The 24,979-nt window shown below is 40.9% G+C and overlaps 1 protein-coding gene across 1 annotated transcript in view; it reads left to right on the top strand.

Annotated features, from left to right (window-relative positions):
- Window positions 1-24,979, top strand: part of plxna3 (plexin A3) — a 292,904-nt gene that overhangs the window by 252,851 nt on the left and 15,074 nt on the right. The window contains exons 15-23 of the mRNA XM_062999232.1: window positions 3,142-3,278; window positions 3,737-3,904; window positions 4,331-4,424; window positions 6,109-6,348; window positions 6,434-6,577; window positions 18,278-18,512; window positions 21,183-21,325; window positions 22,701-22,957; window positions 24,234-24,300. Of these exons, the coding sequence (XP_062855302.1) occupies window positions 3,142-3,278; window positions 3,737-3,904; window positions 4,331-4,424; window positions 6,109-6,348; window positions 6,434-6,577; window positions 18,278-18,512; window positions 21,183-21,325; window positions 22,701-22,957; window positions 24,234-24,300 (1,485 nt within the window). The remainder of the gene's footprint in view (window positions 1-3,141; window positions 3,279-3,736; window positions 3,905-4,330; window positions 4,425-6,108; window positions 6,349-6,433; window positions 6,578-18,277; window positions 18,513-21,182; window positions 21,326-22,700; window positions 22,958-24,233; window positions 24,301-24,979) is intronic.

Here is a 24,979-nt window from a genome sequence, read left to right as displayed (position 1 = left end):
TCGTTCAAGACTCCAGCCTGCTACACTTCACTGAATCCACACAAAAACACAAAACATTAATATACACAGATTCCAAGTCATGTCTCCAAGCACTAGAAACACTCACACGTCACCGTCGGTAGCACTGTCGCCTCAGAGCAAGAAGGTACTGAATTAGATCCCTGGGTGGAGCGGTCCGGGTTCTTTTCTGTGTGATGTTCTCCCCTTGTCTGTGTGGGTTTCCCTTCGGGAGCTCCGGTTTCCTCCCACAGTCCAAACACATGCAAGTGCGGTGAACCTACCAAAACAAAATACAATATAAGACTTTGCTGGATACCAGGACACAGCAGAATAGATTTCAAAACCCCACCATCGGACACCAAACCACTAGTGAACACCTATATCAGAAATAAATGACAAACTGAATGGAGCACACAAATCAACAAAATATTATATGAAATACACCCCAACATAAACAGCAAACCAAAGACACACCTAGGAAATCGTATAGACCAAGTGATCCATACAAAATGCCGAATTGGCCACAACAAACAAACACACCAGCACTTAACAAGAGGAGAGAATCCCCCTACCTGAGAAACTTGCCAAACATCCATTACAGTAGAAGATATGATTGAATGCCCCAAATATAAAAAGGAACGGCAATGACTATGCTTACCCAAGAAAATAAAAAAATCCTCTCACAAGACAATACAGAGACGATCCTCAAGTTCCTCACAGACATCAAATTGAAAAAGTACATGTAGGACTAACACCAGAAAACAACTACTAACAAGAACAACAATCTAAAACAACAATCCTGCTGTAGTCCATCTGTTTCTCAGCATACTTTGTTAGTCCCCTTTCATGCTGTTCTTCAATGGTCAGGACTCTCCCAGGACCACCACAGAGTAGGTATTATTTGGGTGGTGGATCATTCTCAGCACTGCAGTGACACTGACATGGTGGTGGTGTGTTAGTGTGTGTTGTGCTGGTATGAGTGGATCAGACACAGCAGCTCTGATAGAGTTTTTAAACACCTCACTGTCACTGCTGGACTGAGAATAGTCCACCAACCAAAAACATCCAGCCAACAGCGCCCCATGGGCAGCGTCTTGCGACCATTGATGAAGGTCAAGAACATGACCAACTCAAACAGCAGCAATAGATGAGCGATCGTCTCTGACTTTACATCTACAAGCTGAACCAACTTGGTAGGCGTGTCTAATAGAGTGGACAATGAGTGGACACGGTATTTAAAAACTCCAGCAGCACTGCTGTGTCTTATCGACTCATATCAGCACAACACACACCAACACACCACCACCATGTCATTGTCACTGCAGTGCTGAGAATGATCCACCACCTGAATAATACCTGCTCTGTGGTGGTCCTATGGGGGTCCCGACCATTAAAGAACAGGGTGAAAGAAGGCTAAAAAAAGTATGCAGAGAAACAGATGGACTACAGTCAGTAATTGTAGAACTACAAAGTGCTTCTATATGGTAATTAGAGCTGATAAATTGAACAGTGAGTGTAGAAACAAGGAGGTGGTTTTAATGTTATGGCTGATCAGTGTATGTGCAAACATGCTGTTAAAACTCAAAGAAAGAAACAAAATATGACAGGAAATTTAAACAAGTCAGCCTGGACATAATGCAAGAATTATTTCACCTGGGTCTTTATGTAGTGTCATTTTTTTGAATTGTAAGATCAAGTTAAACATGTAACCTTTTGTCCCAGTATATACACACTAATTAAACGGTTCTGTGATTCAGAACAAGTCCACTTTTCTGTGTAACTCATACATAAAAATGTACATATTCATACACACACACCAGAAAAACACTAGGACATCTACCTCTGGGGGGTTTTAATGAATATCAGAAACTCAATGGGAAGGCCACGCTGAGGGCAGAGCTACAACTACACAGCTAATTAGGGACAAATGTGGAGTCCTGTAGGCGCATACACACCCTGCAATCACAAGCCAGATGATCCAGAACAGAAGCAGCCGGCATGTTTTTATTACAGGAATTAGCCGAACTGCTATTAGAGTTAAGAGTAAGATGTGTACTGTGTAAATGTACGCTCTGAGTTTCTTGCAGTGGTGACTTGAGGAATAAAGAGCCTCTTAGATAAGCTGTAATACATCACTGTAATGCAAAGGCATTGCTTCACTGATGTACCCATAATAGCAAGAAACAAGAATTCTGTGAAATTTGAGAATAAATGCAGTTTTTAATTTCAGTACAGAATCATGCTGGCAAATTGCACCATCCCACTACCCTTGGGATCCAGGGTTCGAATCCCCAGCTGTGCTATCAGACGTCTACATATAGACATAATTGGCTTCGTCTGAGGGTGGGTGACCAGGACTCCAGATTGATTGCCGTTCTGGTGTAGTTGTGTTACTGCATTGCACCCAGTGATTCTGAACAAACATAAGAATGAAATAAAACAGTAAAACATATAATGATTATAATAAGGTATTTTGTGATCTCACATACCTTAATTTCTCACTTTTATTCCACTGCCGTACAAAATCTCATCACTTATTTAAAAACAACATTTATGGAGATGCTCTGCTGTGGCTAAATACACAATTCCAAATCCTAGGTACAAGGGTGGGACATTCTTAAAAGCTTAATGTTGACTAGTAATGTTTATCATGGAAGCACCATTTTTCATCACTAAGTTTTATTAATGGGACAGCACAGGTAGGTGACAAATTTAGGGAGGAAAGATTGAGATGGTTTGAGCATGTGCAAAAAAGGGGTGAGGGTTCTATGGGGAAAAGAGTGCTGAGGAGGAAGTGAAGGCCAATGAGGAGATTTATGGATGCGTTGAGGAAGGACATGCAAGTGTTTGGGGTAACAAAGGATGGGGCAAGGTGGAGACGAATGATTTGGCCTTGAATCCTCTGTTCTTGTTTCTTTTTTACATCCTTGGAGAAAGAGGCTAGGATTTATTAAAAGGATGCAAATGAAATAATAGGTGAAAGTAAGGCAATATTAAACAAAATGTAATGCTCCATATAGGGTTCTTTGGCTGGTTCCTCCAGTGGAAATGCAGCAAAGATTTTCAGAATTCCCAGTATACTCCTGTTCTTTTGTGGTGCATCTGGATTAAGACTAAATCCAATCTGTATGTGTTCTCCAGACACCCAGTTTCAGTCGCATGCAGCCAGATAAAGGACCTGTGTCAGGAGGAACCAGGCTGACTATATCTGGCAGACATCTGGATGCGGGCAGTGCTGTCACAGTGTTCCTCGCCCAGGAGCCATGTGTCTTTGTCAGGTGAGCTAATTACTGTACACAATTCAACACTGATCTATGTACTCTGTATACAGATTGTGTTTATACTGACACTACTACAATATAACGCATAGTTCATTTTCCTCTTCTATATTCTGGTTTTCTATTTAAATAACGCAATCACATACAACTTTCCAGACCATATAGCAACAACATTTACATCAATACTATTTGTCTAACAAAGAAAAAATATGAGATGTTGACGGTGGCCTTTCAAAAAGCTGGATGTAATCACACACCGGACCTGCATGAGTGGATTCGTCCCGGTAAGGTTCAGGGCATCAGTCAATTTGATCAGTGGAGTTTGAAATGACATGGTGGGAAAACAAATGTTAGGTGGGATACAAAATGAATACTGATTTCAATACTTCTTCCCAGACCTGACTCTTGACCCGACGTGGACGCGACTTTTTTTGAAATGCTTGTGTTTGATCAAACAGGAGAACCATGCAGGAGATTGTGTGCATGACGCCAGCGTCTGCACAGGGCACGGGAGCTTCGTCTATAAAGCTGTTCATTGACAGAGCTGAGATTAACAGCGACCTGCGCTATATGTACACAGAGGATCCCACTATCAGCAGCATTGAGCCCAGTTGGAGCATCGTCAAGTAAGAATGCTGCGAAAATACACACACACATGTACTGATTTATTCTTCATGAGCACAAAGCATTGATTCTGTGAGAAATAACCCCACTGGGCTGACTTGAAAATGAACCATGGTTTTAACCAACCCACAGAATATAAAATGCATTATTACATTTATTAATAATGTCTCCCCGAAGTAAGTATAATCGAAAATTTATCAGCACTGTCTTGTTTTTAAGTTTGTAAAATACCTGAACATTGAACATCTTATACAAGCCTACCTCTTCAGACTGCATTAGCCACTCTTCAAACTGTCTGAATGTATGACTGTCTGAATACATAAAAAGCCTGGAAAAGAAGTAAAAAAAATCGAGCTTTGTACGAATAGAGATTAGGTATCGGTAATATGAAGAGGGGCTCTGTAACACTGTGTGTCTTGTATTTGCAGTGGCAGCACTTCTTTGACAGTGATGGGAACCCATCTGCTCACCATCCAGGAGCCCAAAGTCAGAGCCAAATATGGAGGAGTGGAGACCACCAATGTAAGCACATATGTGATGTGGATTTCATGTGTTGTAGATAGCAGAAACTCTGTAATGGAAAGCCATAGTTAACTGTAACCACAAAGCTAATTAAACCTTAGATTTATACAACAATGTATAATTTAGAATACAATAGAATGCCTTTATTTGTCATATATACATATACAGACGTACAGTACAACGGAATTCTTTCTTCGCATATCACAGCTTGTTTTGTAAGCTGGGGTCGGTGCGCAAGGTCATTGTACGGCGCCCCTGGAGCAGAGAGGGATAAGGGCCTTGATCAGGGGCCCAATAGTGGCTGCATGGCAGAACTGGCATTCGAACTCTCAATTCTTAATCTTTTCAGTTGATAGCCCAAAGCCTTACCCACTAGGCTACCAGTGTTCCAATCTCTGTATGTCTATAATTTCATGTGAATATAAAACAACATTAGGAATGAATTAAGTTATACATGAATGTATTTATGTTAAAAGACGATTGTTTAATTCAGTGGTTACAAGGTAAAAAAAATCTAAGCTGTTTGCTTAAAATATACCAGTAATATCAGTAATATACATTTATTACTGTATTAATATCATAGGGCACTCAGGTGGTGCAGTGGAAAAATAAACTAGCCCACTACAACTGAGATCTAGAGATTGAATCAGCCAGTCATCTACACAGACATTAAGAGGTGTACTTGTCATTGTGCTCTCAGTGTCAGTCACATGCCCGGATAAATAGTAGGGTTGTGTCAGGAGTCAGGAAGGGCATCTGTCATAAAACAGTGTGTCAAATTAGGCTATATAAATTCACTTAACTGACCTGCTGAGTCTCTCAGGCTAATTATCACTATCCACTCATTCGGTGGTTTATTAAAGGCCCACAGGGACTTTTAATTAAATACAAGAAAATGAATAGGGTTGAACATTAAAACAAGAAATGTTTCTTTAGTTCAATAGATGAGTTAGACTAAACCATTATTTCTTAACCATCAAAATGACCTGAGCACAGCTGAGATTTAAATCTAGATCTCAGCAGTGGTGTGCTAGTGTGGTAGACTAAACGTTTAACTATGGTTAAATTAGCAAACATAGGCAGCTCAGGTGGCGCAGTGGTAAAACACACACTAGAACAACAGAGCTGGGATCTCGAATACATTGTATCGAGTCTCAGCTCTGCCTGCCGGCTGGGCTGAGCAGCCGCATGAACAACGATTGGCCTGTTGTTTATATAGGGGTGGGATATTAAGCCGGATAGGGACTCTCTTATAACTGATGCGACTACGACCTCTGCTGGCTGATTGATGGCACCTGCACAGAGACGAGGAAAGAGTGTGCTGATCAGGGTGTGTCTCTCTGTACACAGTGCTGATCCGCATATGCACTCGTCAATTGTAGGTGACAAGATGCATACGGCTGCTGCCCACGTGTCGGAGGGGGCGTGGGTTAGCTTCGCTCTGCTCAATCAGAGCCAGGGTCGGGCATTAGTGGAGAGGAACCATGACGCAGTCAGCAATTGGACACTCTAAAGTTGGAAGAAAATGAACAATAATAAACAAAATATATATAAATGAGCAAATATTATGCATACTTTGAGTACTTTGACTTTTGTTCAACTTTGCCCAGGTTCAAGCTTCGCTCAGCATGTACATTGATTCACTTAATTTTTTTGTAACTTAGTATTTCGGGATGTTGTTTAGGTGTGTTCGGTGGTGAACGATTCTACTATGACCTGCCTCGCTCCTCCTATCGTCTACACGAAACGCCAAATTCCTGAGAACGGAGTTCATCTAGACGAGTTCGGCTTCATCCTGGACCACGTCTCTTCCGTCCTCATCCTTAATGGCACCCCTTTCACTTACTACCCCAACCCAACCTTCGACCCACTTGGGAACGCTGGGATACTGGAGGTCAAACCTGGCTCTCCCATCATCCTCAAGGTAGCCATTTTCGTTCCAGCTACATGATGCTTTACATTCTGTGTGAATTGATAAGAGTTTAATTATGTTATCGTCTTGTCATCAGGGCAAGAACCTGATTCCTCCTGCCCCGGGTAACGCTCGACTTAATTACTCGGTGATGATTGGAGAAACGCCATGTCTGTTAACCGTCTCGGAGTCTCAGCTGCTCTGTGATTCACCAGATCTCACAGGAGAGCAGCGTGTATTGGTGAGTCATTTAGCCAGAGCTATATTTTTATGCAAGCAAGATGGCTGTTTTATGTATCCTGCAGTTGTTTAAACACTATATGTTTATAAAATCTACAGTGAGTGCAGCACACCATCACGTTATACAACATCAGCAGCAGATTACACAAAAATGGGATAGAAACAAGAGGTTAATGAATTTCTAGTTTTATAACCAGCACAGTGATAAGTAAACAGTGCTAAATTATGCTTGCTCACTATTGCTGGGATGGAAGGTTTGAATTCCCAGTGGTGCTAACAGCCTCTCCGGCATCTGCATACACTCATGATTGGCTATATCTGGATAAAGGTGTGGGGATGGCTGAGGCCCTGCAATGAATTGGTGTCCTGTCTGGGGTGTGCAGCTGCATTCCACAGTGATTCTGGGAAATTCGGACCTACCACAACCCTTTTTTGATGTCTACTAAGAGGTGTCATCATCTTCCAACCTCATATCATATATATATTTATTTAACCTTGTGTACATACTGTATCTAGACAGTGTGATCTGAGTAGACAGACAATTTGCTGTGTGCCTCTGACTTGACTTGTATGTAAAAATTTAAAATAGAGATTGTTCTCGTTTGCCAAACATTAACCTCTCATGCTTTGTCATCATTTGTAAGTAACTAGTAAACTTAACACCCAGATGTTGCGTTGTATTGAGTAGTCTAAATCCTGAAATCATTGCTGCTAATCATACTGATCATTAGAGCAAACCACAGATTTCAAAAATAACTGCTAACAATTTTAATGCACATTTCCTATGATCTGTGCTTAGTATTCCTCCTGTTATTTGACATGCAGGTTTAATTTGCAATCTACTGAACAATTCCCGTTTGTAGCCACATATACAGTATGTGCATGCTTCATTGAACATAAGCAGACTTAAACAAATCTAGTCAAATTGATTTGTATAGCGCTTTTTACAATGGGGGTGGCACGGTGGCTCAGTGGGTAACACTGTCGCCTCGCGGCAAGAAGGTCCTGGGTTCGATCCCCAGGTGGGGCGGTCCGGGTCCTTTCTTTGTGGAGTTCGCATGTTCTCCCCATGTCTGTGAGGGTTTTCTCCAGGAGCTCCAATTTTCTCCCACAGTCCAAAGACATGCAAGTGAGGTGAAAAGGAGATACAAAATTGTCCATGACTGTGTTTGATGTTAAACTTGTGATCTGATGAATCTTGTTACCAGTAACTACCGTTTCTGTCATGAATATAACCAAAGTGTGTAAAACATGATGTTACAATCCTAATAAATAAATAAATAAGTACATTTTACAATGGACAGTGTCTCAAAGCAACTTCACAGATTCCAGGACCAAAAACCCTTGATGATCAGTCCACAGGCAACAGTGGCAAGAAAAAAAAACTCCCTAAATAATACACCTAGATGATATATGGAGGAAATTAGATTTAGAATAAATAAACTAGATATGCAAAAATATAATATATTTATATACTGTATACATAGTTCCAGAAAGGTGTGGGAAAATGCTGCAAAGTAAGAATGCTTTCCAAAATAGAAGTTTTAATAGTTTACTTTTGTCCTATAATTAGCAAAGTGAATTACCAAAGGAGGAATCGAAATCAAATCAATATGTGGTGCGAGTTGTACTTAACTATTAACACTTTTATATATATTTCATATTTTATATATATATTTCATTGTTCATTGCATTTCATTGTTCATTCCATTATTTATTAAAGAATGATTGTATATTTCAGTGGTTGTAAGGTAACCTACAAAAAGATAGTAATAGAGTTGAGTTCAGCCTGTGGTAGAATAGAGTCGTATAGTGAGTTTCTGGACATTGAGTTTCATATCACATGCAGCAGTCCAGCAGGTACGGCATTGTTCGCACAGCAGCCTCGGATGATTTACATCAGAACCACCTTGGGGTAACAAAAACCCCTGAGAAAATATGATGTGAACAGAATCATTAATAATAAGATGTCAGGTGTGCAGAGTTTAGCATGAGACTCCAGCTTCCAGAATTATTACAGCATAACTAAAAGGGAGAATTTGTACAGAAGGTACAGAGGGACATCAGCACCCACCTCCACCACCATCAAGAGATTGAATGAGAGAGGCAGAAATGACCAAAGCTGAGGTGGACAGACCTGGTCCTAGAGGGCTGAACCAAGCACAGCCAGACCATGAGAGTATCAGACTGCCCAGATCATTCCTCTACATGACAAAAGTGGTTTACCCCACCCTTAAAAAACGCTTTAGAATTTAGTATGTACTCAAGTTCTCTGCCAAGTACCCAACTCATGCCAAGTACTCAATCATGAACAAAATGCTAATTCTTGTTTCTATATAATAGATGATGTGAAACAAATACATTTAGTTTGATTCTTTGATTAGTGCAAAGTGGAAAACACAAGTAACGTTAAAGATTTATGGGGCAAAAAAAAGATTTACAATAGAAACATGGATATACGTGGCGTAGTGGGATATTCCGCTAGCACACCAGCACCGAGATTCTGAACTCCTCGGTTTGAAACTCGGCATCTAGCGGGCATAATTGGCAGCGCCTGCGGCAGACACTAATTGGCCACCATGTCTGCTAGGGCAGGATGACCGGACTAAAGTGGGTGGGGTCTTCAAATGCTGTGTAAGGACCCTGATAAGCAGAAAGCAGGGGCATAAAGAAGGGGTCTGCTAGGACTGCACATGCGTCAGAGGAGGCATGAGCAGCAATATACTCTCCTCAAATGCAATCAGGGATCCCCAGCAGTGGAAGACAAATTGACTGCCAAAATCAGGAGAAAAATGGGAGAAAATGTATAAATACATCGAAAAAAAAAAAGAAACATGTATATACATGTCATTAAGTAAATTGTTTACTGCACTGTCTGTATTAAATGACTGGATGTAAAGTTATTAACACCAGATACTTTCAATAGCTCAGTTTGAACACTTAGAGCCGAAGACTACTTTTAGCATATCTGTACCAGGTGGGTTTCCATGCTTTATTCTGGTCAAGGACGCAATGCTGTATCACACCCCAGACAGGACAATTTATTGCTGGGCCTTAGCATTTCCCCACCTTTTCCCAGACATAGCCAGTCATGACTGTATATAGACCCATGACCACACCGCTGGGGATTTGAACCCTGGATCTCAGCAGTCGTCTGCCAGCACAATTCATAATATTGTAAATTCAAATATTTGTTTTGGTCTGCTGTTTTCCGTTTTATAATAGCAACACAGACTGTATGACCAAAAGTATGTGGACACCAGAGAATAATCTTGTAGAACACTCTATTTCCAAAACCATGACCTATTGCTTTGGAGTTTCTTTATGGTCCAGGGAAGTTTTAACTCTGACCTGCCATCTAGTGGAAAACCTTTTGTAAAGAAGTACACAGAAGCCCAAAAGGTGAAAAACATGCTTGCATTTTAAAATGTACCTGCCACAAATTCTTGCTGCTGAGGATTTATGATCCTGCTTTTCTTTTATTGTGTTTGCTAATAAACATGGCAGAAAATGGATGGCAGTCTGTGAGCAACAGAACTGCTGAATGTTTGGTTTGTATGAGAGCAGGGCTCATACATCTCACTTAATCAATCCTGTAACAGACCCGGACACCGTGCCATTTTATACTCTGGAATTTTTTAATGCTAATCCGTAAAACATAAAGGTCGAGCGGGAGTGCCTCGTCGTACATTAAGTATTTATTATGATTAGAGGCAAGCTGATACAAGCACTTTTCCTCACCAGTTTCAAACCACAGGATCCCTCATAACTGGCACACAGTTCAAAAATGTGCCAAAAAAGACAGTATGAGATACAATATGTATGCATATGTAGATATATTATAGGGCCAAAAGTATGTGGACACCTGACTTTGAGCTTAATGGACATTAATATGGAGTCTTACATCTCTGCAACTATAACCGCCTTTACTGATTTGGGAAAACAGTTTACAAGATAGAGGTCTGGAATAATGTGGAAGGGATCGTACGGGCTTCATTTACATGTACGTTTACAGCATTTAGCAGACGCCTTTATCCAAAGCGACAAACATTACAGTTACAGTATACAGTCTAAGCAATTGAGGGTTAAGGGCCTTGCAAGCTGGCAGTGGTGGGGCTTGAACCAGCAACCTTCTGGTTACTAGTCCAGTATCTTAACCACTAGGCTACGGTTTGCCCCATAATTTTTACATTTACATTTTGGCATTTAGCAGACGCCTTTATCCAAAGCGACTTACATTCCAGTTACAGTATACAGTCTGAGCAATTGAGGGCCTTGCTCAAGGGCCCAACAGCAGCAACCTGGCCTGGTGGGGCTTAAACCAGCAACCCTCTGATCACTGGTCCAGTACCTTAACCACTAGGCTACCCTGGCTTCCTCTGGTTACATTGAACAAGACGACTGAAAATAAATAAAGGTGAAAATTTAAGCTGGAACTCTTATGCTATGCCACTGTTCCCCATTTTTTAATGTCACCACCACTACCCCCACTAAGATAAACCGGTGTCCTTTTGTACCCCAATATATTTTCAACCTATTGCCTGTCTCTAATATTTCAATGTTGTAATTAACGTTCCAGTTACTTAATGTGATTAAGCAGATCCATTTCACCCAGTGTGCCCCAGCTTGGCTAACTCAGCACAACGTTCAACTCCCACAGGATCGATGAGCAAAATCACGAGCCGTGTGCAAATCAAAGACCAGATTAGGATCTAGTGACTTATCGGAGGTTTAACTGAGTCGCTGCTCGTCTTTATTCCTCTCTCTATTAACGCTAGGAAGAAAGCAGATAGATGAGTAAGAATGATGGAAACGAGCATCAGCATGGGTACTGACGAAGGGGGGAAAAGAGAAGCAAGTGTTCTGGAATCAGTCGTTTAATGACCTGACACATATCGACAGTTCTCTGGGCTTCTCTTTGTTCTCTCTTTTCCTGCCTCCATAATTCATGCCGTCCCGCCGAGCACAGGCAGCACTGGAAAGGTGAATCTCGTTAGGAAAGATGACAGGACGCCGGCCGTAATTGCCGCGTGACTAAGGAAAGGCTAAGTTCCGTGTAACAGCGCCGCGGTTGGCCTCGAGTAGGTTTTTGTTTGAGCTTCATTATAGTCGCACCTGCGCCACTCCGGCTTCCCGTGGAGCAGCCTGATTTAGGACAGTGGTGTACTGTATCTGTGTGGAGTCGCTTTATTTTCGAAGTCTGGGCCATCTGGAGTCAAACCAGTTTTAATTAACAATTTGTCATTATAATTTAATATAATAGGTGTCAAGTCTCATGCATAGAAAGACTTAAAGGCCTATAAAATCTAAGGTTAAAATGTTCATTTAATTACATTTTTATGTCATGGTGGGTCCAATTTCTCCGGAATAACTACACCCTGGACAGGATACTAGTCTATTGCAGGGCTTCGACCATCCGTCCTCAGACACATCCAATCATGTCTGTATGTTGACGGGCTGTCGCTGGGGATATGAACTCTGGGAGTCAGCAGTAGCCGTCTACTGTAATTTACTGTAGAAAACAAGCTCAGATTCATGTTGTTGTTAATATTATTTTTAGAACATACTTCCTATACCTAGTCAGCTAACAGCTTAAAAGAGTTAGGACTATCACTCGCTTCCTGGTAAACTAAGTCAGCCATCTCCTTTCTCCAAATTGTCATTTATGCAACATTATTGGCAGATCAACATGTATGGTTTTGGCGGCAACTGCCCCATGTACCCCCAGACATCTACGACTGGCTACAATCCTTTTTACCTAGGGATCATTTCCAGTTATGCTTCTTCGAACTCCTGTATGCAGATGGTTATGGCATCAGAAGAGATCACAAACACTTTTGTGTTGTGACGACCCCCCCCCCTTTTTTCATTCAAGTCAGCTATACTGTGGATTGATGTTTTTAGAAAAAAAAGGGGGTAATTAATGAATTATTGAACTAGCTAGATGCACTCTTAAGCATTTTATTTTATTTTCCTTTATTATCAACCACTTTATTCAGGCCAGGGCAGTAAACACTGCTTGAAAGGCGGGAATTCCCTGGTCAGGGTGTCAGTCCATCACTGGGCATTGTAGATGCCCAGCCGACCAATAGCAAAGCTAAGATTCAAACCCTGATCTCATCGCTGATGGGCTAGCATAATAGACCACTGCTCCACCGGAGCGCCAAGGCAAATCTCTATTGTCATTGTTCTTGGCTTTATCACCGGATACAATTGCTCACATTTGGAGCATTTTTTCTGTTTCTGTTAATACATGAAGGATGGAGGCTTTAATCTGCTAAAGATCAGACTTCTGGTGTAAATGTGTGTTCAGAGATCAGACACTAAGCCTGCTGTCTGGCAGACACACAAAAGCCAATATGCGACCCAAAATATGCCAGCCAAATTTCACCCTGTGTGCAATATTATCGCCCATGTTGGGAAAAAAAACATCTTTCTGTCCTAATACTAAAGAAACCACAACAGTGCTGGTAAATAATAGGCATTTTGAGAACACAAGTGACTAGTTGCCTACAGATGTACAGTGGATTAAAAAAATATTTAGACCACTTGACTTTTCGCACATTCATGTCTTGTGGATTTGATTTTGATTGGCTATTATCTTTATTATTTATTTTCACTTAATGTTTTAAAAACACACGCTAGCACACCAAAGCTGGGATCTCCAATACATCACATCGAGTCTTAGCTCTGCCTGCTGGCTGGGCTGAGCAGCCACATGAACAACGATTGGCCTGTTGTTTATATAGGGGTCGGTTATTAAGCCGAATAGGGACTCTCATAACTGATGCGACTACGACCTCTGCTGGCTGATTGATGGCGCCTGCACAAAGACGGGGAAAGAGTGCGAATCAGGGTGTGTCTCTCTGTACACAGAGCTGATCCGCAGCTGATCTCATCTAGTGTAGGTGACAAAATGCATACGGCTGCTGCCAACGTGTCGGAGGGGGCTTGGGTTAGCTTCGTTCTCCTCATATCAGAGCGGGGGCCGGCATTAGTGGAGAGGAAGCATGACGCAATCGGACAATTGTCAGTAGAAAAAGGAGAGAATCACCCATAAACATGTTTTTTAATTAATTAAAAAGCAAAAACTATTTTTTTATTCACAAAAGCCTTAAGAACCTTAATTCAGTACTTTCTAGAAAACCATTTAGCCACAAATACAGCTGTAAGTGTTCTTGGATAAGTCTGTACAAGCTTTACACACCTGGATTTAGGCAGTATATCCCATTCTTCATAGCAGATCTCTCAAATTTCATCTGATTGGATCTGCCTCCACTCCACAAACACATAAAGGGTCTGAATACTTTTTGAATATATCATACATCATATGGCCAAAAGTATATAGACACTTTATCATCAGCATGTTGGACATACCATTTCATAACTATGGCATTAGTACAGTATCTTTCTCTCTCATCACTCCCTTTCTCACACCTCTCTTTGGGCAAGCCTACACTCTTCTGAAAAGGCTTTTTGAAAAGATTTTGTCTTTGAGATTCTGTGCATATTTAATCAAGAGAACATTTGTGTTGTCGGTTACTGTTGTTTGACGAGAAGGCCTGTCTTAAAATAGATGCTCAGATTCATCCCAAAAGTGTTCAATAGGTCTAAGGTCAGGGCTTTTTGCAGGCTATCAGAGTTCTTTTACATTAAATTGGTCAAACCATCATCTTTAAGGATGTTGGTTTGTGCACAGGGGCACTTTGCCAAATTTTGCCAACAAAGTTAGAAGTATATAATTGATATCATTTATTTTATACACCTGTTAGGGTATTGGTGGTGCATATAGTATGACAAGTATAGGTTTACCAACCATTCATACATGGAAAAAAAATTAAAAAAAAATAAAAACTATTGTTATATTTGAATTTATTCACATTTTCTGGGCTAAATAAACCACACTAGCACATGTTCTGAATTGTTTATAGTGACGTTTCAGAATTGTTTATAGTTACATTTTTGTTAAATAGAAACTCGTCTTTTATTTTTATTAAATGGTATTATTACTCATCACACAGGAGCTGTTAAAAAACATCACACTTGCTTATTAAAAAAGATATGAAATATCCTCCCTTTGTTGTATTTGTGGGTAGCCATAATTGCTTACTTACGGATGAAGTCAAATGTGTACAGACAAACACTCTTCTTGTTTAGAATGGTAGACTTTACATGTGTGGTATTTATCAGATACTGTGATCAGAAGGAGCTTATAACTAGGACAGAACACAATTAAAGCAATTTATGGTTTAGAACCTTGCTTAATGGCCCAACAGTGACAAGTTGGTGGTTACTAGTCTAGTAACTTAATTACTGAGCTACCACTGCCAACATTTAACACCGCAAAATTTCACCAGTTTTCATTTGTATATGTTTGACCCAGCATATATGAAGAAACTTGTTGATTGTTATTTTTATATATTATCTTTGGACAAAGAGTACATGTTTCAACTATTTAGTCATAGTTGGATTTTGCACCTTAATAATAGCCTAATGCTTTTGTACATTTTGTACTCTACTGAAGCAAATGGTTTATCAGAATAACTGCTAACATGGCATCAGACCTGTAATAATTCAATTGTAGGCTATAATAATTGCCTTGTATAACAATTGGTTGTATAAATCATTTCTTTCACATCTTAGACAACATAATCAGTATCCTAAATGCAACCTAGTACTTGGCCATGTACAGAATATAATAAATAATAGGTATTTGTCAGTGGCAGGGGTCTATTTTGCCAGCAAGCCTGCTGAGCTGATGATTAGTGCGGCCCTCCTCGTGGTGTCTTCAACAGCATCACATAATCTACCACTGATTATAATCCTTAGGGATTCAGTTACTGTGAAGGATCATCTGCATCACAAAAACGCTTATTAAGAAATGCGGTGCTGAAGTGTTAGCAAGGTTATGGGTGTTAGCTGCATCACCGCTTCCAAGCAGAGCTGTTTAATTTAAAAACATAGTTTATCAAAAAAAAAGAGGAGGGGTTTGTCACTCTCATGATACTGTATTGGTTGGCTGAATTTGCCAGTTTTTCCTGAATTAGGTGTCTCCATTGAGGTCATTCTGGTTCGCATACCTGATTACAACAGATGCACAACACAACCCTTTTTTTTTAATCCAGGCTTGGGCCTGGCACTGAAAGCACACTGGCAAGTGCACCTACCAATGGCTAGGCTGTTCGGCCACCCCCACCAAAGATGTAGCCAATTATATCTGTGTAAACGCCAGTGGAAGCAGTGGGATTTCATGACCTTCACTTGCTTGTTCAACTGCATTTGCTTAATAAATGTAGTGGTATAATTATCCTTAAACCAAGAAAACCTTGTCCTAGTCCTTTATTTGGCAGATTTTCTCTTTTGATTTCTAATTACAGATTTAAGAATGGTACTGTGTGCATATAGTTCTTTTTTCTGTTCTCTTTCTTATCCGAGTAAAAATAGATTTTTCTTTGCATTATTTAATTAAAAGTGTTTGCTGTACACTAATAACCTTGTTAAAATTGCTTTAGTTCACACCCAAGATACCTTTCAATCTATAAGTAGGACAGATTCCTGTATAAGCAGCAAAACAGTGGGGAGAAACAAGTATTGAACCCTTAGGTGTCTGTTTCTCTCTTTTTCTCAGATTTTTTTCCCCCAATTTTCTCCTCTAATCTATTCATATCCAATTACCCTGGTTGTGTTACGCTTCACCTGTGACTGCCTCTTTTCACCTGCACAAGGCGAGTTCATATGCGGATCAGCCTTGTGCACGGAGAGCCACACCCTGATCAGCATTATTCCTCAGCTCATCAACCCATCAATCAGCCAGAAGAGGTCATAATTGCACCAGTTATGAGTAACCGTGGTCCAGCTCATCCCATCCCTGAACACCAGCCAATCGTTGTTCATGTGGCTGCCCAGCCCAGCCGGATGGCAGAGCTGAGATTCGATACAATATTTGAAATCCCAGCACTGTGCCACCTGAGCGGCACTCCTTAGGTGTTATTTAATATACCACTTGTCAGCATACCACTTACACATGGCTCGGTGGGTAGCGCTGTCGTCCCACAGCAGGAAGGTCCTGGGTTCAATGTGGAGATACAAAATTGTTGTGACTGTGTTTGACACTGAACATGAACTGATGACTCGTGTAACCTGTAACTACCTGTCCTGTCATAAATGTAACCAAAGTATAAAGCATGACATTAAAATCCTAATAAACAACAACTAAACAAACCACTTTCCACAGACCAAACAGTGCATAAATAAAGCTTTATACAAGGACATAATTGAGAAGAAGATTTTTATCTAATGGACCTAGATTCTAAATCTGGTGTGTTTCTAAAAACAAAAAAAAGTGCTTGTATGGCCGAGCTCTCCGAAATGGAATCCAATTGAAAATTAATGAAGATTTTAAAATTGTAAGTCCATTTGAGGGACCCTTGGGGAATTAGTGATGGTTTGTCAATAATGGTTTGGCATAAAATAAAATCACAATGCTGCAGGAAGTGATTTGTACAATAGACGTATGCAGCTGTAATTGGCAACAAAGGCATTGCAACAAACTCAGGTTATCAGCTTTTATTCAGTCGTTTTTATGTTTTCATGTTTTACCACCACTTTATCCTGGTTTTCATGCAATTACTGGGTGCGATGAAGTAACACACCCCAAACATGACACCAATCCATCTCATGGCCTTGTGTGTGTAAATTTAAAGTGGGTATTTGCTCACTTACCGTCACTTTTTCATTACGGTAAGCATGTGATTAAAAACAGGTACAGTTGGCACCCAGGTGGCGCAGCGGGATATTCCGCTACCACACCAGCGCTGAGATTCTGAACTCCTCGATGGCTGGGTGCCATCTAGCGGGCATAATTGGCAGTGCCTGAAGCAGACATGTTTCTGCTAGGGCAGGATGACCGGACTAAGTGGGTGGGGTCTTCAAACGCTGTGTAAGGACCCGGTGCAGAATGCATAGGTGAAAAAGGGTTCCGCAAAGGGCTGCATGCGGTCAGAGGGGGCGTGAGCAGCAGTATACCCACCTCGACTGCAATCGGGGATCCCCCAGCAGTGGAAGACAAATTGACTACGCTAAAATTGGAAGAAAATTCATAAATAAAAGCTGCTGCTTTCACTGTAAAGGTGTGTATTGCGCACATGTGTATTTTAAGGAAACTCTCAGCAGCCACTATGTATATACTGTATATATTTTTAACAGCAAGTGCATTCCTGCCCCTAAAGCCACTGTAATAAAAACAGCATGTGCAATCGATTAATGAAGGTAAATAATATATATCGGTCTATAAAACCACAAAAATGAATTGGACTTGATTAAATATTAAATACAGCAGTATGTTTAGCAGGTACCCACTATATGACCTTTGCATAAACTAAAATAAAAATCTAATTTAGGAACCCTGCACGAGGTTTAACCGGCTTTTAGTCAGGGAGTAAGTAGAGCAGTAGGTACCCGGTTGAAACAAGTCTACTAGAAACAAGTACAGTACTGTGGTCTTCAGAGGTCAGCTGGTAAACTGCAGGCTCTCAATCACCTCTCACAATTACATAGTGATTACTGGCAGCCAAAAACAGTGTGAGTTCCCTCTGCTGGGTCGTTAGGTGATGGCAGTGCCAGCAGGATTTTGGAACAGGACAACCTGAGGATTTGTGCCAGTTTTATTAAGTTCTTTCTATTTGTGTGTGTGTGTGTGTAGATTTTGGTCGGTGGGTTGGAGTACTCGCCCGGCACGCTCCACATTTATTCTGACAGCACGCTGACGCTTCCCGCCATCATTGGGATCGGGGCAGGCGGAGGCGTCCTTCTGATGGCCATTATTGCTGTGCTGATCGCCTACAAGAGAAAAACCCGGGACGCAGATCGAACCCTCAAACGCCTGCAGCTTCAAATGGACAACCTAGAGTCCCGTGTGGCACTCGAGTGCAAAGAAGGTAGGCAGATTGAAGAAAAAAATGCAGGCTTTTGTTTCTTTTTCATGCCATAACACACAAATAAGCCAGTTTTAACTATTATATTATGGTCAACCATAATTATATGCTGCTTCAAGATGTAGTGTTTAGTAAAAATGAATGAATCAATAAAAATTTATGAGAATTGTTCTACCATATCATGATCTTCTATTGTTCTTGAAATCTACTGTTTGTTTATGAAAAATACACAATCAGCCACTTAGATTTTTGATTTGATGATGCAGAAAGTTCTACATTGTTGTTTAGCCTTCAAATTCAGTTGTTCATCTCAGAGCAACATATAATAATACACATTCACTTACTCACACCTAGAGGCAATTGCAAGCAATTGACGGTTAAGAGCCTTGCTCAAGTGTCCAACAGTGGCAACTAGGAAGTGGTGGGGCTTGAACCAGTGACCTTCCGAATTACTAGTCCAGTACCTTAACCACTGAGCTAGCACTGAACTGGCCTATTCAGTTAAAAGCCACTTCTGTCAACACACTTTAAATGCAGTTACACACGTTTTAATGTATGATTAAAACAAATCATGCTTGGTGCCCAGGTGGCGCAGTGGGATATTCTGATAGCACATCAGCACCGAGATTATGAACTCCACTGTTCAAAACTCGGCATTGCCACCAGTCGGCTGGACGCCATCTAGCCAGAATAATTGGCAGTCCCTGCAGCAGACACGGTTCTGCTAGGGAGGGATGACCAGACTATGTGGGTGGGGTCTTTTAACACTGTGTAAGTACCCTGACTGGCAGATAGAGAGGTGCCTGTGCAGAGTGCATAGGTGAAAAATGGTTCCGCAAAGGGTTGCAAGCGGGTCGGAGGAGGCGTGAGCAGCAATATACCCTCCTGGACTGCAATCAGGGATCCCCCAGCAGTGGAAGACAAATTGACTACGCTAAATTGGGAGAAAATGGGAGAAAATGCATAAATAAAATAGAAAACAAACAAATCATGCTTTTTAATAAAAGAATAATTAGCTAAAACATATCTTGCCAAGTTCTAGCATTGCATGTTGTTTTACAAAGGACAAAAACGTACAAATCTGGCTTAGAATTAAACTACGATTAACCACTAATTCTAAAAAACTATAAAATAGTACTAGAAGTACAACAGAAATAAAACAGTAATTAAGACTAGATTTAAAACTCTAATTAAAACACTATAATAAATATTTTACTGTAGCAACACCAGGCGGGTCCTTTCTGTGTGGAGTTTGCATGTTCTCCCTGTGTCTGTGTGGATTTCCTCTGGGAGCTCCAGTTTCCTCCCACAGTCAAAAGACATGCAAGTGAGGTGAATTGGAGATACAAAATTGTCCATGACTGTGTTTGATATTAAAACTTGAACTGATGAATCTTCTGTAACCAGTAACTACCTGTCCTGTCATAACTAAGTGTGTAAAACATGATGTTTTAAATTCTAATAAATAAATACTGCAGCAACACTAGAATGTGATGGTTATCGTGTAAAATCACTTTACTCCTTCTGCTTTGCTTGAGAATCAGCTCAGTGAATTAATTGTAAAGGTAAAACGTGCATAATTTGCTAGTTGCTCATTGGCGTGTTCGTGGTTCACGTAGTTACAGTTCTCTCAGTGCTAACCTCTCCAGCATGATGAGGTGTTGAAAGCTTTATAATTGCCTGTTAATGTTTTAATGTGAGCAAGAGGCCTGGAAGGAACTTGGTAGTTCACTGATTGCATAACTGTTAGCATAACCGGTAGCTTATCTGCTTAATCTGCTTGTGTGTGTGTGTGTGTGTGTCCTTTCGGATGCACATGTGTTTTTACCTATATGACAGCTGACATTTAAAGTCTTGAATGTGCAGATAGAAGCTTTGAATAGGTAGACTGGCACATGGGCATCACAGATGGTCGGATAGGCATTTCAAATAGATAGAAAAGACACTCTCGAACTCTCAAGTCTGAAACTCAGCTTTGCTGTCGGGTGGTCAGGTGCCTACACAGACATAATTGGCTATGTCTGAGAGAGGGCGGGCCAAAAGGATTAATACTTGATCAATACTGCTGCAATTGCAGCCTCTGCTGGCTGGTCAGTGGTGCCTGCACAGAGACAGGGAATAATGGAGATCAGTGCGGGACTCTCCGTATGGAATACAGATGTCTTTGTGAGCCTGCCTTATGCAGGTGAAAAGAAGCAATTGTCTGCTGCACATGTGTCAGAGGGGGGTGTGCAACACCAGAGAAGATAGAGCTGGGTCATTAAACACAACTAAATTAGAAAAAAAAACAAAGTGAAATGCATAAATAGGGAAAATATTGTATTTGTAATGTTTTACTAAAGTTGAATACAGGCTTAGTTTCATCCTGATTAATATTTAAGCATTTTTCACAGTTTTAAACTAATGGGTTCAAAGTTTCAGGTATGCTAGCATTAGCTCAGTGGTGAAACTATAAAAACAAACTACATTTAGGCTTGTTTAAAGTGCTTATCCATCCATCCAGTGAACTTGTTAACCTTTCCGATGTGCCTATTCAGCTAAGCATAATTGACAGTGTCAAAATTCTGGTTTTCCAAATAGCTTAAAACTAATTTGTTTCATTAAAGGCCCAAATTCCTACTCCACATGTTAACGTTTACTCTAACTTTCCTTTTTGGTTTTCTCTTCTTCCAGCATTTGCTGAACTGCAGACAGACATCCAGGAGCTGACCAACGACATGGATGGTGTGAAGATCCCATTCCTGGAGTACCGCACCTACACCATGAGGGTGATGTTTCCTGGCATTGAAGAGCACCCCGTTTTAAAGGAGCTGGATGTGAGTTTAAAAATGTAACACTCCCTGCTGGAGTTCAGTCTCTCTTTCTGTCTGTCTGTCTGTCTGCAGGTGTTGTCTGACACTTCAATATGCACCGACTGGGTTACAAGAGCTCTTGAGTCTCACCCCTCCCCTCTTCATCTTTTAATCCTGTGCCGGGGGAGAAGAAAATGGGGATAAAAAGCCAGTTCGTGTGCTTTAAAAAGATCCCCTACGCCAAAGTGCAGCCTTAGTAGTGTGTTTTAAAGCTTACACGCCACTTTCTACTTGCTTTTTAATTAAAACCTTCACCACATGCCGGAATCGGCAGCCCCGCACGGTCCCCGTGGAATAGCCCAGTCTAGTGACGTGCCTTCCGAAAAAATGTTTGGATAATAGTCAGCTGGAATGAACAAGCACTGTGCCAATAATGTTTTTCTGTCTGGTTTTCTACATCAGCCAGTCGAGCAAAAAATCTTACATTTATTCATCTTATTGTTGTCTGCTGTTTTTATTAACGCCCATGCCTTTCTGACCAAGCTGTAATTTGTTCTTTATTGATCCCATTATTTAAATTCACTCTAAAGCTTACAAAATGTGTTTTTTATTATTTAATTCTTTCAGCGAAAGTCATTTAAAGATGCAGGCTGGTCAGAGTTTAATCTCTTGCTTGAAGAGAAATCTCACTAGAAAATTTCTCTTCAATTTAAGCAAGTGGTAAATAGTACTGCATTATGTGAGAGAAAAATGTGAATTTACAATAGAATTATTAATACATGATCAATGACTACTTAGAATGTGTAGATGTATTCAGGGCATGATTGCCAGTACTCATATTCTAGTAAGAATACTGTTAATGGAATGTGACTGGAAAGTGGTGTATGTGATAAGAAGTGTGTCAACTGAATTGTATGACCTCCAAAACCCAGTTCTAGCTGGTTTAGACCAGTTCCAGTGGTGGAATCTTTCACTGTCCTACAAGGACATCGACGGGAGTATAAAGGGTGATTATTTTCTTCTATGTGATCGCATTCACAGAGTCTCTGTGTTAGACTTTGTCAGTGTGGTCCTTCTCAAGATTAAAACTCTTTTCTACTCGTAATCCAGTCTCTGAGGTATTTCATTTAGTGTTTTCCCACTACAATCATTAAATACACCATATTGGCTTTGTAATTTTTAAATTCCTATTCAGAAGGTTTATGCTAGCACACTATTGAGCAATCTGAATGCACTCAGTCTCAATCTCAGACCTTAAACATCACACACTCACCAAAGCTCACTATTTAAGAGTAACCAAACGTACTAACTTAATAACACACAGAACGTAAGAGGAGAACCAAACCCAGGACCAGTATCACTATACTCTTTAATCCATCATCTGTCTCTTTCTCCTCAGTCTCCAGCTAACGTCGAAAAGGCCTTGCGTCTTTTTAGCCAACTGCTGCACAACAAGATGTTCCTGCTGACGTTTATACACACACTGGAGGCGCAGAGGTCTTTCTCCATGCGTGACCGAGGCAACGTGGCATCCCTGCTAATGGCAGCTCTACAGGGTCGAATGGAATATGCCACCGTGGTGCTGAAGCAGCTGCTCGCTGACCTCATTGAGAAGAACCTGGAGAACCGCAACCACCCCAAGCTTCTTCTAAGACGGTAACACTACAACTTTGGATAATGAACGTTTTGCAGTACCACTAGTAGAAATAACAAAATATCATTTTTAATTTTTATCTGTTGACACAGCATTGACCTGTGGGATGCAGAGCCAGCCACTGTAAGAGTGCATGTCTGATGTATTTAGCAAAGATTTCTTATTGTTTTTATGATTAAGTGGGTGTAGGTACTACACAGCTTCAGGGACCTGCAGGCTACTGGAGTTCCTTCACACAAAACCACATCTTAATGTCCCCTTGCTTTTTAAACAGGAACAAAGATGAAATTATTTTGTATTATTGATTTTATACGCTTGTTAGGAATGGGGTTGCTGGTAACACTTGGACTCAATAATAAGGATGGGTCTTTACATACACCGATCGGCCATAACATTAAAACCACCGCCTTGTTTCTACACTCACTGTCTATTTTATCAGCTCCGCTTACCATATAGAAGCACTTTGTATTTCTACAATTACTGACTGTAGTCCATCTGTTTCTCTGCATGCTTTGTTAGCCCCCACTCACCCTGTTCTTCAATGGTCAGGACTCTCCCAGGACCACAACAAAGCAGGTATTATTTGGTTGGTGGGTCATTCTCAGCACTGCAGTGACACTGACATGGTGGTGGTGTGTTAGTGTGTGTTGTGCTGGTATGAGTGAATAAGACACAGCAATGCTGATGGAGTTTTTAAACACCTCACTGTCACTGCTGGACTGAGAATAATCCACCAACCAAAAATATCCAGCCAACAGCGCCCCGTGGGCAGCGTCCTGTGACCACTGATGAAGGTCTAGAAGGTGACCAACTCAAACAGCAGCAATAGATGAGCGATCGTCTCTGACTTTACATCTACAAGGTGGACCAACTAGGTAGGAGTGTCTAATAGAGTGGACAGAGAGTGGACACGGCATTTTAAAACTCCAGCAGCGCTGCTGTGTTTGATCCACTTATACCAGCACAACACACAGTAACACACCAGCACCATGTCATTGTCACTGCAGTGCTGAGAATGATCCACCACCTAAATAATACCTACTCTGTGGTGGTCCTGTGGGGGTCCTGACCATTGAAAAACAGGGTGAAAGCAGGCTAAAACAGTATGTAGAGAAACAGATGGACTACAGTCAGTAATTGTAGAACTACTAAGTGCTTCTATATGGTAAGTGGAGCTGATAAAATGGACAGTGAGTGTAGAAACAAGGAGGTGGTTTTAATGTTATGGCTGATCTGTGTATAACTATTGTCTAAACAAGTTTTATTTTTAACTTGCAGAACTGAATCTGTGGCTGAGAAGATGCTCACCAACTGGTTCACGTTCCTCCTGCATCGCTTCCTCAAGGTCTGTGGCGCTTCCTAGATTTTTCTCATTTTATATCCATTCTTTTTATCTTAATGTAAATTAACTCTCAATAAATTACTTAGATTTACACTCCTGCTGTTTCTCAGCTGGTGAGCTAACCCCGGGTGTGTCTGTGAGCAGGTATTTTTGACAGTGTTACTCTAACTGGCGTGGTGACCTCGGAAAGTGTGTTATAAATCCAGCCTCTGCTTCAGGAATTACATATTTTATGCTGAAGCTTGCAATTAGGCCAGCACAGTATTCTATAAAAGACATTTCCTGCCAGGTGCCCCCTAATCTACGAGAAGCCTGGGTGCCACACCCAAATGCTGTGGTCACCCTGCTCAGTCACGCATTTGCATTAAGATCGGCGTGTTGAGAGCGCTGGGTTAGAAATGCCCTGATGATTGCAGCACTGGCTGCCTGCCAAACTTATTTAAGTCCCATCATTGCAAATGTCAGGATGTTCTGGCCACCACTTCGGCCTCCAGGAATAATTACTCCGAATTGCTTCCACAAGCTTGCTTACAGCATACTTAAGTCCTGCCACGTCCTTCTATCCATCTATTACCATCAATAGCAGCAACAACAAGAAGGACTCCTGGAACGATGTATGAACACACCATTAAATTATGCTGAAGATTATTTCACTAGAGCCTTTCACTGAAAGAAAAAACAG

Source organism: Trichomycterus rosablanca, chromosome 7 (genome assembly GCF_030014385.1).
Source record: "Trichomycterus rosablanca isolate fTriRos1 chromosome 7, fTriRos1.hap1, whole genome shotgun sequence".
NCBI classification, from domain to species: Eukaryota; Metazoa; Chordata; class Actinopteri; order Siluriformes; family Trichomycteridae; genus Trichomycterus; species Trichomycterus rosablanca.
This window is presented reverse-complemented; position numbering and strand designations above follow the sequence as displayed.